This window comes from Clytia hemisphaerica, unplaced genomic scaffold (genome assembly GCF_902728285.1).
Source record: "Clytia hemisphaerica strain Z4C2 unplaced genomic scaffold, Clytia hemisphaerica genome assembly, whole genome shotgun sequence".
Taxonomy (NCBI): domain Eukaryota; kingdom Metazoa; phylum Cnidaria; class Hydrozoa; order Leptothecata; family Clytiidae; genus Clytia; species Clytia hemisphaerica.
Window position 1 is genome coordinate 2,113,547 of NW_027103917.1, and position 13,520 is coordinate 2,127,066.

The following is a 13,520-nucleotide window of genomic DNA, read 5'->3' on the forward strand; positions in this document are numbered from 1 at the left end:
CCTCACTAACCGGTCACTTTGTGTTAGTATTATAGGTAATAAAACAGCTCCCCCTGAAAATTGAATTATAGAGCGTCAACAACCGTATTCGTAGTTATACTACAAAAGGCAAAAATTATTGTTGTTAAATTTCTCTGATACGTCACCAGGGAACGGGTATTTTCTCCAAGTACCTTATCGGCCAAAACTTAGTCGGCCTTAATTTTAGTCGGCCTTAATCATTAGTCGGCCCTAATTTTAGTCACCTCGTCATAATTTAGTCACTAAGGGCCGACTAATAACTAAGTTTTGGCCATTTCTAAATTTTTAGTCGGCCCAAAATTTAGTCACTTAGGGCCGACACATCTAATTCAAAAAATTGCTCTTCAAATTTTATTACTGTCACCAAGACCAATTATCTAAAATTTGAATATTTTGGACATCTTTATTTCCTATCAATAATAATTTCACAATAATAATAATGCAATCAGCTTTCAATGGATTTTCGAATGATATCAAAAACACGATCACCAAAACTAATACAACCATCCAAATTCGAATGTGTAAAGGCGTCACCAGCTAAAATCACCAACGGTGAAGAGTCTTTAACAACTAGACAACCTTGTTCTCCACCGTTGTACGGTTTAGAGACCTGTGAGTATCTCCATCGCATGAATTTCTTCGATGTAGGTTCTGGCAAGTTTGGAATAACTTGTTTTAGATTGTCCAGTACTGTAGGTTCTACTTGGTCAAACTGGTGATCAATAAGAGGGATACTGAATGGTACAGAGGTGTGTACAACCATCGATAATCCTTCTTCACATTCTAAAAAAATAAACATTAGGCGAAAATTAAAAAATGTAGTGTTTCCAAAATGCGGGTGAAGGAAAAAAGCTCTCGTGCGGCCATCCGGATTTTTTTGCTACTTTAGATAACTTAAGATCATTGAAATAGAACTTTAAAGATTTACTAATGTATCAATTACCGGGTCAGAAATTTTTTTTTTCACCCGGCCGGTTTCCGGAAACACTACATTTTTTTTTATTTTCGCCTTACGTAGAAATTTTTCAAAACTGATTTTAGAATACTTCTTGAACGCATGTAAATAGCATACCGTAGTCATTCTAAAAATAGACATCAAAATTACTGTTTGTCCGAGTTTTAATCCCGTCATCCTTTAAATTAATTGTTTTTGCAAGTCAATTACACTTATGGACAATACAAAAGTAATAACTTGCACGCATTGCGAATCAAGATGAAAAGGATTGTGGGATTGAATTTCGGTCAAATGTCGAAAGTAATAATTATGTGATACTAAAATTGGATTTTCTCCACCACCATCTGCACAATTAAATTCCTGTCAAATTTGAATTATTATATTCATTCCCCCAAATGTGCGCTATTAAAGTCCTTGAAACAGGTATTTTATTATCTAATAGCGTTTTTTGGCTAAAAATATCCTTCATCCGCCAATATTTCTTCCCTTAAGGTACTTAGAAATGAGGAGAAGAATTCAACTATACAACACACTTATAAATTGTTCTACGGTTATATTTAGGCATTTTAAAAAAAGTTTCAAAAGCCCGAAATTGGCATGATGTAATATGCAATACCTTATCGGCCCTTTTTAAACCGGCCCTTATTAGTGTCATTTTTGGGCCCGTAAAAAGGGCCGATAAGGTAGATAAAATACACATAAAATATGAAAATCACTCCAAATCATTGACAACTTTTGAATGTGCACTGGTGTTCGTGTTTAAGACTGTTTTCAACAACAACAAAATATACCTTGGTCACGTTTTTTAGTATCCAGGGCAACGTAACGGATGCACGGATTATCATAAATATATTTTGCAGACCAATCGATTCCTTGGATGTTTGAGATACCAGCAAAAATCAGACCCATTACATAACGAGATGAATATTGTACATTTTGCGGACCAGACATGAACGGTTTGATGGTGTTTTCGAAATCACCTGCAAAAATAGGAGGAGCGAAGATGAAAACATGTGAAAACTTTCTTTGCTTGGTTTTAGGATATTGGCCAGTGGGAAATTTCATCCCCTAGGAAATTCACATCCAGGTATGAGAAAATTTCATGTCACCCTTTCGTTTTGCATTAGCCTGGGAATCCATGCTATGATTTCTTCTTTGATAAACTGATGGCAAAATGTATAGCATGGTACGGGCTGAGAGTTTGAATTTCTCAGATCCTAATAACGGTTGAAAACATAGCCAATCAAATTTTGTTATTCTTTTACTGGTCACACTTTCTTAGAGAAAGCGCAACTTTCGAAATTTGGTTTTTATTTTAGTAAGTGAGGACAACGCTAAATTCGAATTTCCCACTGTAAAAAAATGTGAGTCCAATATTGGACTCACAGCTCGAACCCGTCTTGTGTACATCAAATTATAAAAAAACACACGACGGGTCTCCTGTCTAGTTTTGCATTGGCTTTTCAGAGCTCGAACTATGTATGAATGCAGACTTTATAGTCATTCGATCGCAACCAAATATTTTCTTAAAAGTCATAAAATATTTTTCTTGTAAAAGGAAGAAAACAAGTTCATTTTTTCGTACCCCAATGCTTCTATAATTTACCCAGAATTTCTTTACACCCCGAATCAATGGGCTGGTGACATTCAACCTCGAAAATCACCCTCAATCAGAAGATTTTATCGCAAAAGTTCCGTAGCTTTAATAAGTGACATTATTTACCATTTCATGGAGACAGGGGTGTACTTTTATTAAGAAAAACGACATGTTTACCTTTCAAGTTCAATATTTGAGGTGTTGGAATGGTGACCACTACAACATCAGCATGACAAGTGACGTCGTCGCTATCCCCCATAGCAACCGCTTTGTTGTCATGGAAATCGATTTGTTTGAGAAGTGTACTCGTCTTGATTACAGCTTCTGTGGTAAAGATAAAAAAGTTATCAAAAAGCAATTCATGCTGAGAAATTCTTCTTACTAGCTGTTGACAGATTCTTCAAATATATTTTGGGTCTTAAATGATATGAAACCCTTTTCACCAGAAAATGGGTACACGCTTTTTTTTGATAAGAATATCTTCTATAAGAATATCAGGGTGAAAATTGGCCAAATCGTAAGAATACCGTAAGAATACCCTCTAGGGTGAGTTTCACAGAATTTGATAAGAATACAGTGATTTTGTATTTGGTTTTAACAGAAAAAAGCTGCTTCCTTTGTTAGACTTGAATTTAAACTTTGAGGCAGAAATTTAATATTACCTCGGCATGCTTTCGAATACCAGCATAAAAGGTTCGATACCGGAACATCGATTAATAACGGCCTCTCGGTAGCCCCCTCCCCCTAAAATCACAAAGTATAAGAGTATTCGACGTTGTTCCAAAAGATATTTGTTCTTATATATATAAGCAGACGACCTTCGAACTCTTACAAAACAAAGAGACAATTTAAGTTGATCTCCTTAAAGATTGCGTTTATCAGTGACGAAAAAAAGTGATTTATGCGCTGTTGATTTGTGCACTTTAAATTTAGAGAAGAAATCGGCCTTAAAGGTTTTGTTTTTAAATAAGAATAATATCGTGTGCTTACTCATCAATTTAGATTTACAAGCTTTTTCAAATTGAATTGACACCGATGTGGAGCAAGATGATCAGAAAGAGGGAAAGAAAAATATTTTCTTGTTTAATTCCAGCTTAATATAACAATAGGCAGACACTGTCCTGATATGAAATATGTGTCTGAAATGAAACGGGAACACTTATGTAAAAAGAAAACCTTTGAATTTTTCAAATTGACTTTGGAGGGTTAAATTCAGAAATAAAGAGTCACAATATTTTACCATGATGAACAAGTGTCTTAAAATAAAATACATAAAATAAAAGTTATGAAAAAAAAAAGGCAAAGTAATTTGGTAAATTATTTTTTGATTATAATTAAGTTTCTTGGCAAAGTGTTTTAAAAGTAACAAATAATTCGAAATTTAATATAGATGAACTGAAATGCACGTTATTTATAAGAACAAAGTATATAAGAACACAATATTTTACTGTGATGACAAGTGTATTAAAATAAAATACATAAAATAAAATTTATGAAATAATCGGCAAAGTAATTTGGTAATTTTTTTTTTTTGATTATAATTAAGCTACTCGGCAAAGTGTTTTATAAGTAACAAATAATTTGGAAATTTAATATAGATGAATTGAAAAACACGATCATTATTATTTATATCATTAAAAGAATAAAGTATATAAGAACATTTAAGATAAGAATAAAATCATTTTAATCGTAGGCTCTAAAACATATAATATCTTAAAATACACACATAATGCTTAAAATGAGAACATTCTAAAAACATCGGCTTCAAACCAAAAAAAAAATTAAGAACACCCGAAAAAATATTAGTTGTTCTTATAGAAATACGCGTGCATTAAATACTTTAAATTATACTAAAATATATTTTTAATCTATTGTGGGATTTTCTTCATCACGATCACTATCCTCACCACTATCGTTTTTATCGTCTTTATCGACCACTTGAAGTTTTTCGATGCCATGTCCCAGTTCATTTGCATTCCTATCCTGCACTTCTTTCAGTTTTCTCTCTAATTCCTCTTTATCACTTTCCAACCCTTGAACTTTCGTATCTATTAGCTTTTTGATTCCTCGATTCAGAATTCTCCAATCAGAGTCAGTGAAAGGTGTGATTTTCAAATGACTGCCAGTTTTGGAATTGACACGATCGAAATCTTTTTGAACACTCATGCAATAGAAGGATGTATATTTGACATATATGGAAACGTTTTTATTTTTAGCAACAAAATCCTTCAACTTCTTGAAACAGTCCTGACAAGGAGAAGTATTGAGATAGATTTCAACTTCGATATTCTCGGAACTACCTTTCCTGCCCTCCGTTTTTGAACTACCACTTTTGTTATCGTCAGGATCCTTCTGATGACGTAGTTTTCAGCATGGCGAGGTTCGTTTAATACTTTATCATCTTCCCAAGAGTAATCTCTTTCCAGACGAAGTTCGTTACCATTCCTTACACTCCTTTTTCTTTCCCAAAATGTTTTCCACTCGACATCACCACCAAACCGATATCGAACAAAACAACGAGCTGGAAAACCTACATAATTATGTCCGTCTTGTCCAAAGTCTGTGAAATGTTGAAGTATTATTGCAGGGTCTTTGTTTGATGCCATATTTATAGGATATGTCTGATCTCGATTTAAATGTTCAAGTTATGATCTCTGTTTTTATACTGAAGCAGAAATTTAAATTAAATTATTTAAAATCCAGCGTTATAAACTGCATTACAATTACATACTCTCAACTTTTATCTCCCCTCTATATAAATCACGGAAATCTGTAATCGGATTTATCGGATTAAAAAGATGTCTATTTTTGGTCGTAAAGAAAAATTGACGATGATTAACGACAGGATCTTTATTTTATCCGATAAGGAATATAAAAAGAAATATCCAGTTAAAATTTGAGAACTCTAGCCTTTTCAAATCTGGAATTAAGTCGATTCCGATTTTGAGGCATCTAAAGCGGGATGAAGCGGGATTTTGAGGGATCTAAAATCAAACTTTTCAAAAAATTCCCGATTTTGAATTATTTTTATCAAAATAAAATTTTGTTTTCAAATAGTACACATATGGGCTTTATTGACTCGAAAAATGGGGCCATTTTAAGAAACAGTACTGCACTTATTACAAAAATAAACTTTTGGTTTCCCCGATTTTTAAACATTACTCTAAAGATCGCCGTGAATTATTTTCCCCTCGAAATGAATTCAAAGTGTTTTTGTTTTCATATCAAGAAAATCGTACTGAAATTTGATAGCAAGCAGCATTTCCTTTTGGTGCTTTCAGCAAAACAACGACAAATTTTTGTTTTATAAGCAACCAAGTTGCTAAGGCTCCAGCCCCGAAATTAGTCAGATTCTTTTCACTATTTCGTAAAGAAAAAATATTTTTTAGATAATCTAACCATGGCAAACGATAGCCCTTGACCCAATAAGCATAAAGGGGGCAGTCAAAGCAAATTTTATAAAAAATTAGCTAGAAATGCTAAGCAACCCCAGCCCTGACTCGAAAATTTTGCTTGTAAAAAAGAAGCCACAATGAAATTCCTAAAAAATGAGAAAGAGATGATTAATTGCTAAGAGGGCAAAAACTTGAACCATTTTACGCACGCAGTCTTTTATTAGACCAGCCATAACTTTCATTAAGGTGCCACCGCAGCAAAACGAACACATAGAGTTAAATTTGCGTTCAAAAGGAATGATCTTAGCCCTACAAAAATTTTTGTTAAGAGTGAGCTCTCATCTGAGACAAAATTCTTTCAAATACTAACAAATGTGTCAATGGAGTGATTTACAGTCTACTTAGAGTGACATCCGTGCCTTGTCTTACACGTTTTTTATAAGAACAATTTCATAAGAATACGAGGCCGAAATTTGGCCAAAATCTAAAACAAATTAAGAAAGATCTGAGCCGCTGAGCCTCAGATTTCAGAAATTACTGACAAGTACAGGTTTCCATTTTCATTAATATTGACATTTAAGCCTGAAAAACTCATATAAAATTAAGAGCAGCCCAACCAGAATCATACTCTTGTCTCCCGAATAGACGTCCCCCCCCCGCTAATTGTTGAGAGACAAAAAAATCCATCCCCCGCTCTTATCAAGACCCCCCCCCCCGCTAATTAAATTCGAATAATTCAATATTTTATTACAGTGTAGATAGACCTTAAACTTATTAAAATTTTCCTTTTTGTTAGTATTAGTTCTTATTTTACGTGTTCATTTGTTAAAGTTTCCTTTTTGTTGTTGAAATTGATACCAGTTAGAAAAATTCTGTCTTTAAATTACCCCCCCGCTTATTAGAATTTAGAAAATTTTCCTACCCCCCGCCATGCCTATGCTTATTCGGACCCCCCCCCCCCCCGTCTATTCGGGAGACAAGAGTATGACTTACTGGTTTTTCCTATAAAAAGCGTATGTCTGAAGATACTGCTCTTCATATGTTATTTTACTAATGTACACGTTTAGCATCATAACTGTTCGAATACTTTGAGTAGAGTAATGAAGAGCGCTTAATATAACTACTTGTGGTATAAAAAGGGAATTTCCCAGAAAAGGGAATCTCCTTAGATTCATTAACTCAAAATGAGTAATCAGATCAAAAAGACTCCGGTAAAGTCTTTTTGATGATGATAAAACAATAGAGAGACCGTAAGATAAGAATGCTACCGTTAAGCGGAATTAAAATACTGAAAAACGCGCAAACGCAAACGCAAAATTATGAGATGTTTGCCCAACTTCCTTATGCGTGAAGCTATGAATGCCATCCTCGGTCGCTTTAGGCTTCCTGCGGTGGCAAAAAGTTTTTGCAACCACAAGGAGCCTACAAGTTCCTTTTTATAAAAAATAACTTTATAAAAATATTCATAATGAAATTGCAACCTTCTGTCACCCAATTTCCTGAAAGAAGATAGTTGGACAGAAGTTATATAAATTTCTTCAAACATATATAGTGAAGATATGTGAATCATACTTTAATGGGATAAATTTTCGCGGGGATTAAATTTCGCGGTTGAGCTCATCCGCGAAATTTTAAGATTTCGCGGGGATTAATTTTCGCGGATGGCACTATTGGGGGGCATTATTTTCTCGATTTTGTGACTTTTACTGTCAAATCATGCATATTGGTTGTTGAAATACACATTATTTGCGCCCCTTTGATGCAAGTAACCACTCAAATAGTATTTATTTGACATATTTTGAGTTTTGTTTAGAAATATTTCGCGGATGGGCCTTTTTCAAATTTCCAATGGGACTTATATTCGCGGATGACACCCAAATCCGCGAAATCCGCGAAAATTAATCCCCGCGAAAATTTATCCCATTAAAGTAAAAGCCTTGTGATGTGCAACCAAATCGAGATAAAACATAACACATTTTTTCTTTAACCTTTCCCCTCCGCTGTTTTTTATATTTTTACGCGGTCTGCGCGCAACATTTTTTGATGAAAATGCAATTTTCACGATAACCGTTATAACTTTTTGAAAAATTAACTTCAGAAAAAAACCCTTATATTTTTGGAAAGCCCTACCTTTCCCCTTTCTAAATATGTTTAACTTAGTACTTCAAACAATTTTGGACAGAAATTATGAAGCCAGACAAAAGGTATATGAAAAAACAATGTCGCGAAAAAGTCATTTTTTGGTGCAAAACTTCAAAAAATTATAGAGAACTGAAAAATTGATAAAAACACTTACTTTTTTCTTTAGAAGGTTTCTTTATAGTTAGGTAATACAATTCCATACTTTTGAAAAGCCAAAAAAAACTCTAAAACACTTTTATAAACCCTTACTTTCATAGCTAACTTTCTGCCTCCTCCAGTTTCACAAAATCACGCAACACAGCTTGGTCTACCATTTCTATTTTTGAAAAATGTTGCGTCATACCAAAACAAACCCCGATTGTTTCTTATCGGAAATTTCACGCTGATTCCGATTTTTTAATCGGTTTTACCGTACCTCTGACGGTTGGGGCGTAATCCGATCAAATATAAAGGTCACCTTAAAAAACGTATATATACGTCCTTAGGAACGTATCAAAGACGTATATGTACGTCCTTAGGAGCGAAAAGGTTAACAATATTTCGACCTCCTACGTGTCTTTTTCATGAAATGTGTGCTTATGATACGTTGCGCAAAGTAACGGAATTTCGTTCCGTCTTTTTCTCTTTTCTCTTTTTCTTAAATCAGGGGGTAAAGTATATCTACTAAAATTGATCTTGTTTATATCAAAAAGTGTTAAACAATTTTAAAAAGATTATTTGATTAGACACCTCTCTTATAAGAAAATCAGAGGATTAAGATTCAAAACTTCTCCTGTAACATTTCTTTTCTGTTCTGTTTTTCAAAGAATCAAAACAAAAAGTATTGAAAGAAAACTATGAATTTTTGAGACAGGGATGTTAGACTAATGAACCTTCATTTAGCGAAATTCCGTGTTATATCAATAAACTTTGAAGCCATTTTACTATTTAATCATACGAGACAGGGATGTAAGACTAATGAACCTTCATTTACAACTTGATATTTAGCGAAATTCCGTCTTATATCAATAAACTTGAAGTCGTTTTACTATTTAATCGCATGAGACAGGGATGTGAGACTAATGAACCTTCATTTACAACTTGATATTTAGCGAAATTCCGTCTTATATCAATAAACTTGAAGTCGTTTTACTATTTAATCGCATGAGACAGGGATGTGAGACTAATGAACCTTTGTTTAGAACTTGATATTAAGCGAAATTCCGTCTTATATCAATAAACTTGAAGTCGTTTTACTATTTAATCGCATGAGACAGGGATGTGAGACTAATGAACCTTCGTTTAGAACTTGATGATAAGCGAAATTCCGTCTTATGTCAATAAACTTGAAGTCATTTTACTATTTAATCGCATGAGACAGGGATGTGAGACTAATGAACCTTTGTTTAGAACTTGTAAAATATATTACATAATTTTTGCATAATTAGCATATTTCGCATAATTATCTTTATCTTTTCTTTCTTTGTATATTTTTATTATATCTAGATCACGTGATTATCTCGTGGTCTTCCATGTATTTAAACTTGTGAACTCACGTTTTTGAGTGGTTACTTATCATAATTATCTAAAGTGAACGGAAGAAGCATGTAAACTAATAAATCAAGATTCGACTATTATTGCTAAAGACCGACCAGCTAAAATACAACCCTCTGAAACCTAGGGACATCAGGTTTTTACAGAACTTGATAATAAGCGAAATTTCGTCTTATATCAATAAACTTGAAGTCATTTTACTATTTAATCGCATGAGACAGGGATGTGAGACTAATGAACCTTCGTTTAGAACTTGATAATAAGCGAAATTCCGTCTTATATCAATAAATTTTAAAGCTAGATTACTACGATGTCCTAAATAGAGACAGGGATGTTATAAGCCAGGAACCTTCGTTTATAACTTTTAGTTTACAAGTTTAAGATTTATCAATTTATTTGTTTAAATTTTTCTCTCTTTCTTGTTGAGAAAGAGAAGTAAGGAAGCTCTCTTTTTTTCAATGTTCTGACCCCCGTGTTGAATAAAAAGACATTTTAGAAAAAGAAAAGTATTAAATAAATAACTCAAACTGATTAAAACGAAAAAAGTTAAAAATATTGAAAGGGTAAAAAGACATACTAATACAACATACACTACAGGTGAACAAACATTTGTAGCAAACAACATCTCTCACAAAATAAGCAAAGATTAAAAAAAAATACAAAAAACTGTCAAACACAGAATCAACTAGTCCAGGTGCTGGAGCTCAACTATGTACTTTTTGCCTTTACTAATTTTGATGGGGGGGGGAGTAGAGAGTCCAGTGGAACCTACAAATTATGTAACTGAAACTATTAACTGTCACACCAAATTTGAATTCAAAACCAATCAGAATTCCCTCTTTTTTTAATTTATAACTATGGTCTTCGCATAATTAGAGGGGCTGACACCATAATTATTCATTCTAAAATGGCAGAAAAAAAAAACAAACATAAAAGTTGAACATGAACTTTTATTTTTAAAAAGAGAAGAGAATCACTATTTTATAAGTGTTTTTACTTTTTCTGTTGTATATAAAACATAATGAGCAAAAATGTCTTCCTCACTTGTGTAAATGTGTAAAAACCAAAAGATTTTGTTCAAAAAGTGTATAATTAATCACCCAATTTAAAAATAAACGAGCATCTTTTACCACTTATCCTACTTATCTTCGTTCATTTCTGCGAAAAATCTCGTAAATGTATGGTGTTTTTCCCTGACGAAAAACGTTTTAGACCCTCTCAAAGGGGGGAGGTTTGTAGGGGTTCGAAATACCGTTTTCCCGTCAAAATTTTTGCTGAATCCCGGAATCCCGAAAATTGAAAAAAATGATAACACCGTCACACCGGTTTTTACAGGTTCAAATACCGGCAAAATGACAAAAAATAAGGCCAAATACCGTCACCGTCTGATTTTAAAATACCGTTTTCCCGTCTTAGGCAAATTAAGGCCTGTCCAGATTTTTCAAACTTAGCTTAATTTTTTATCACCGTTTCCACTTGTCATAGCATATCACTTCATACATCGAAAGAAGCGTATTTGAGTGTAGATCACTGGAATTGCTGTGCCATAATTAATTTTTCACCCAAAAAAAGATATTAGGCAAAAACCAAAAAATGCTGACGTCAGCAAAACTTGTTTTTTGAATAACTCCAGTTTGGCTTATGGTAAAAACATGAAATTTGGACCAAAGTTGCACACCATTAAAAGGATCATTTAAAGAAAAAATTTATTTGAAATTTTGCTGACGTCAGCACTTTATTGCAAAATTGCGTATTTTGCTGATTTCTGCTGACGTCTAGCAGACCTCACTATAATGAACTAAAAGCCGGAAGGGCTAAAAGCGAATCATTAACCTTTCTTTGGCAAGAGAAAGTGAAAGCCTTTAAATGTACGCCCCTTTTTGGATGATGGATTGAATCTAGCGGTTTCTTTGTTTTTAAGTAGTGCATTTTTTGAGAAATCCAGCGATAATATTTAATTTTCATGCATCCGTTTCTGTGCATGTAAACCATGCGGGTCGTGCCAAGCCGAACAACTACCTTAAGAAACCAGAGGTTAAAAAAAAGAAACCCTCATAACTTATCTTTTAAGTAATACGAATGATTTCTTTTGAGGGGATTGTTAGTATGTAATTTTCAGGGGGTCTTTGTTTGGAAAACACTACGGCGTTATACTTCGTACTTTATTCCCCATTAATCTCTTTACGATGTCTTGTGAATTTTAACCGAACTAAACCTATCAAAGAAACTTTTGTGACCGACAAAATATCGTGTAATCTTCATTCGAAGAATGAAACATCCCGCCAGCCTAAGATGTGGATAAACTAGCTTGTAAAACCCACAACCAAAATTGCCGCGAATTTGGAAAAGTGGCTCTCTGGAAAATAAATACCAGATAAACACTCTAAAAATGAAACATCCCTCTTTTTAACCCGGCGACTATCAAAGGACGGCGGACGGACGCCGACTTCCGAAGGACAGTGGACCAACGACGACTCTCGAGGGACGGCGGATCAACGACAACTCTCGAAGGACCGCGGAAGGACAACGACTCTCGAAAGACGGCGGACCAGTATTTTAAAGACCAGATTAGTTAGTTAGATTATATCGAGGACGAATGACATGAAAGAGAGGCTCCCACGATGTCTCTCCCAACGACTTCCTGGTCGGACGACGTCTCTCGATGGGCACCGCCCGACCCACGACAACTCTCGAAAGTCGGCGACCCGACCCACGACAACCTTCGAAAGTCGGCGACCCGACCCACGACGACTAGTCCGGACCGGCATTATAAGCCGGGAAATACACCATTCTTACAAAGATTTCATTATAATATAGCTTCAAACATGGGAAGTATGACTTTTTCAGGAAATTTGTTATAGTGACTGTAGTAAAGCCACAGTACGACAGTTATTTGAATAAGTAGGCAATTTTCTTTAATTTAATGCCATTTATGAATCATTTAACGGCTGCCGGTAATTTTGATTAAAGAACCTAATAAAAAAAAAAGAAACACCCTGAAAAGAAAGATCTTGGATAAGGCTTTTCAACAAACCCAAACATGACTAGTCTGAATCACAGCCCTCTACAAAACCGCAGGTCTATAAAGAGCACGAATCTGTTAGTGGATGCCAGCAGCCTAAAACATAATCTATTTTGCTTTAGCCATAGCCGAAAAAATTGTATTTGAGATGTTAAGGTACCGTGGCTATAAAAAATCATTAAATCTCAAGTTCCCGCAGTATCGAAGTAGTGAAAATCAAATGCGATGAGAAACAAGTTTGTAATATATCCGATCTTAAAAATATGATCCGATGGATGATGAATTTTACGTCATATTCGACGTCAGATTCGTGGTATTTATGAGGTAATGTTTTTTACGGAAAGCACCCGAAAAACCTGAGTGCTTGCAACTAATTTCGAATTTTAACAATAAAACTAGTGGCAGATAAAACGGCCGTAATGACGGCTGCAAACTCCGGTAATTGTCATTTTTGAATAGCAAACCATTACGCAAACATCTTTATCGTGGTCAGCCTTTCTTAATATATCTAACATAAATTTTAAAAGAGTATATCCTAGTAAGTGCAAGCGAAAACGCAAACAAAATTGGGAAATCGAACTAGAAAGATCGGGAAATCGAACCCGACTATCACGATTAATCGGATTCACGCACAATTACAAATAATGGATACTGATTTTAAGAAACTCCTTTAACCGGAGTTTAATGATTGGGCTATTTTAGGTGCTTCAGTATATAAAACATTACGTCATGAATATCATGAATCTAAAATGTTTACACGGGAAACAATTTTCAAGAAACTAACAAAAGCAATCATGCTGTTGCGGTAGAAATCATGCTGTTGCGGTAGAAATGTTGCTGTTGCGGTAGAAATGT

General features: G+C 34.3%; 1 protein-coding gene across 1 annotated transcript; it reads right to left on the reverse strand.

Annotated features, from left to right (window-relative positions):
- Window positions 1-343: 343 nt before the first annotated feature.
- On the reverse strand, window positions 344-5,179 carry LOC136809529 (renalase-like). Its single transcript, XM_067066068.1, has 5 exons — window positions 5,108-5,179; window positions 4,481-4,820; window positions 2,751-2,897; window positions 1,768-1,956; window positions 344-804 (listed from the first exon to the last, which is right to left on the reverse strand). The coding sequence occupies exons 1-5, from the start codon at window positions 5,177-5,179 to the stop codon at window positions 467-469; spliced, it is 1,086 nt and encodes a 361-aa protein (XP_066922169.1). The 3' UTR covers window positions 344-466.
- Between the last annotated feature and the right edge of the window lie 8,341 nt (window positions 5,180-13,520).

What these genes read in the sequence shown, in the direction of transcription:
- LOC136809529 (XM_067066068.1), bottom strand. Translation starts at nt 5,179, where the DNA reads ATGGCATCAAACAAAGACCCTGCAATAATACTTCAACATTTCACAGAC. An exon ending in GACAAGACGGACATAATTAT is followed by an intron (nt 4,821 to 5,107) that starts GTAGGTTTTCCA and finishes TCTCCTTGTCAG; the next exon opens with GACTGTTTCAAGAAGTTGAA. An exon ending in TACTAAAAAACGTGACCAAG is followed by an intron (nt 805 to 1,767) that starts GTATATTTTGTT and finishes TTATTTTTTTAG; the next exon opens with AATGTGAAGAAGGATTATCG.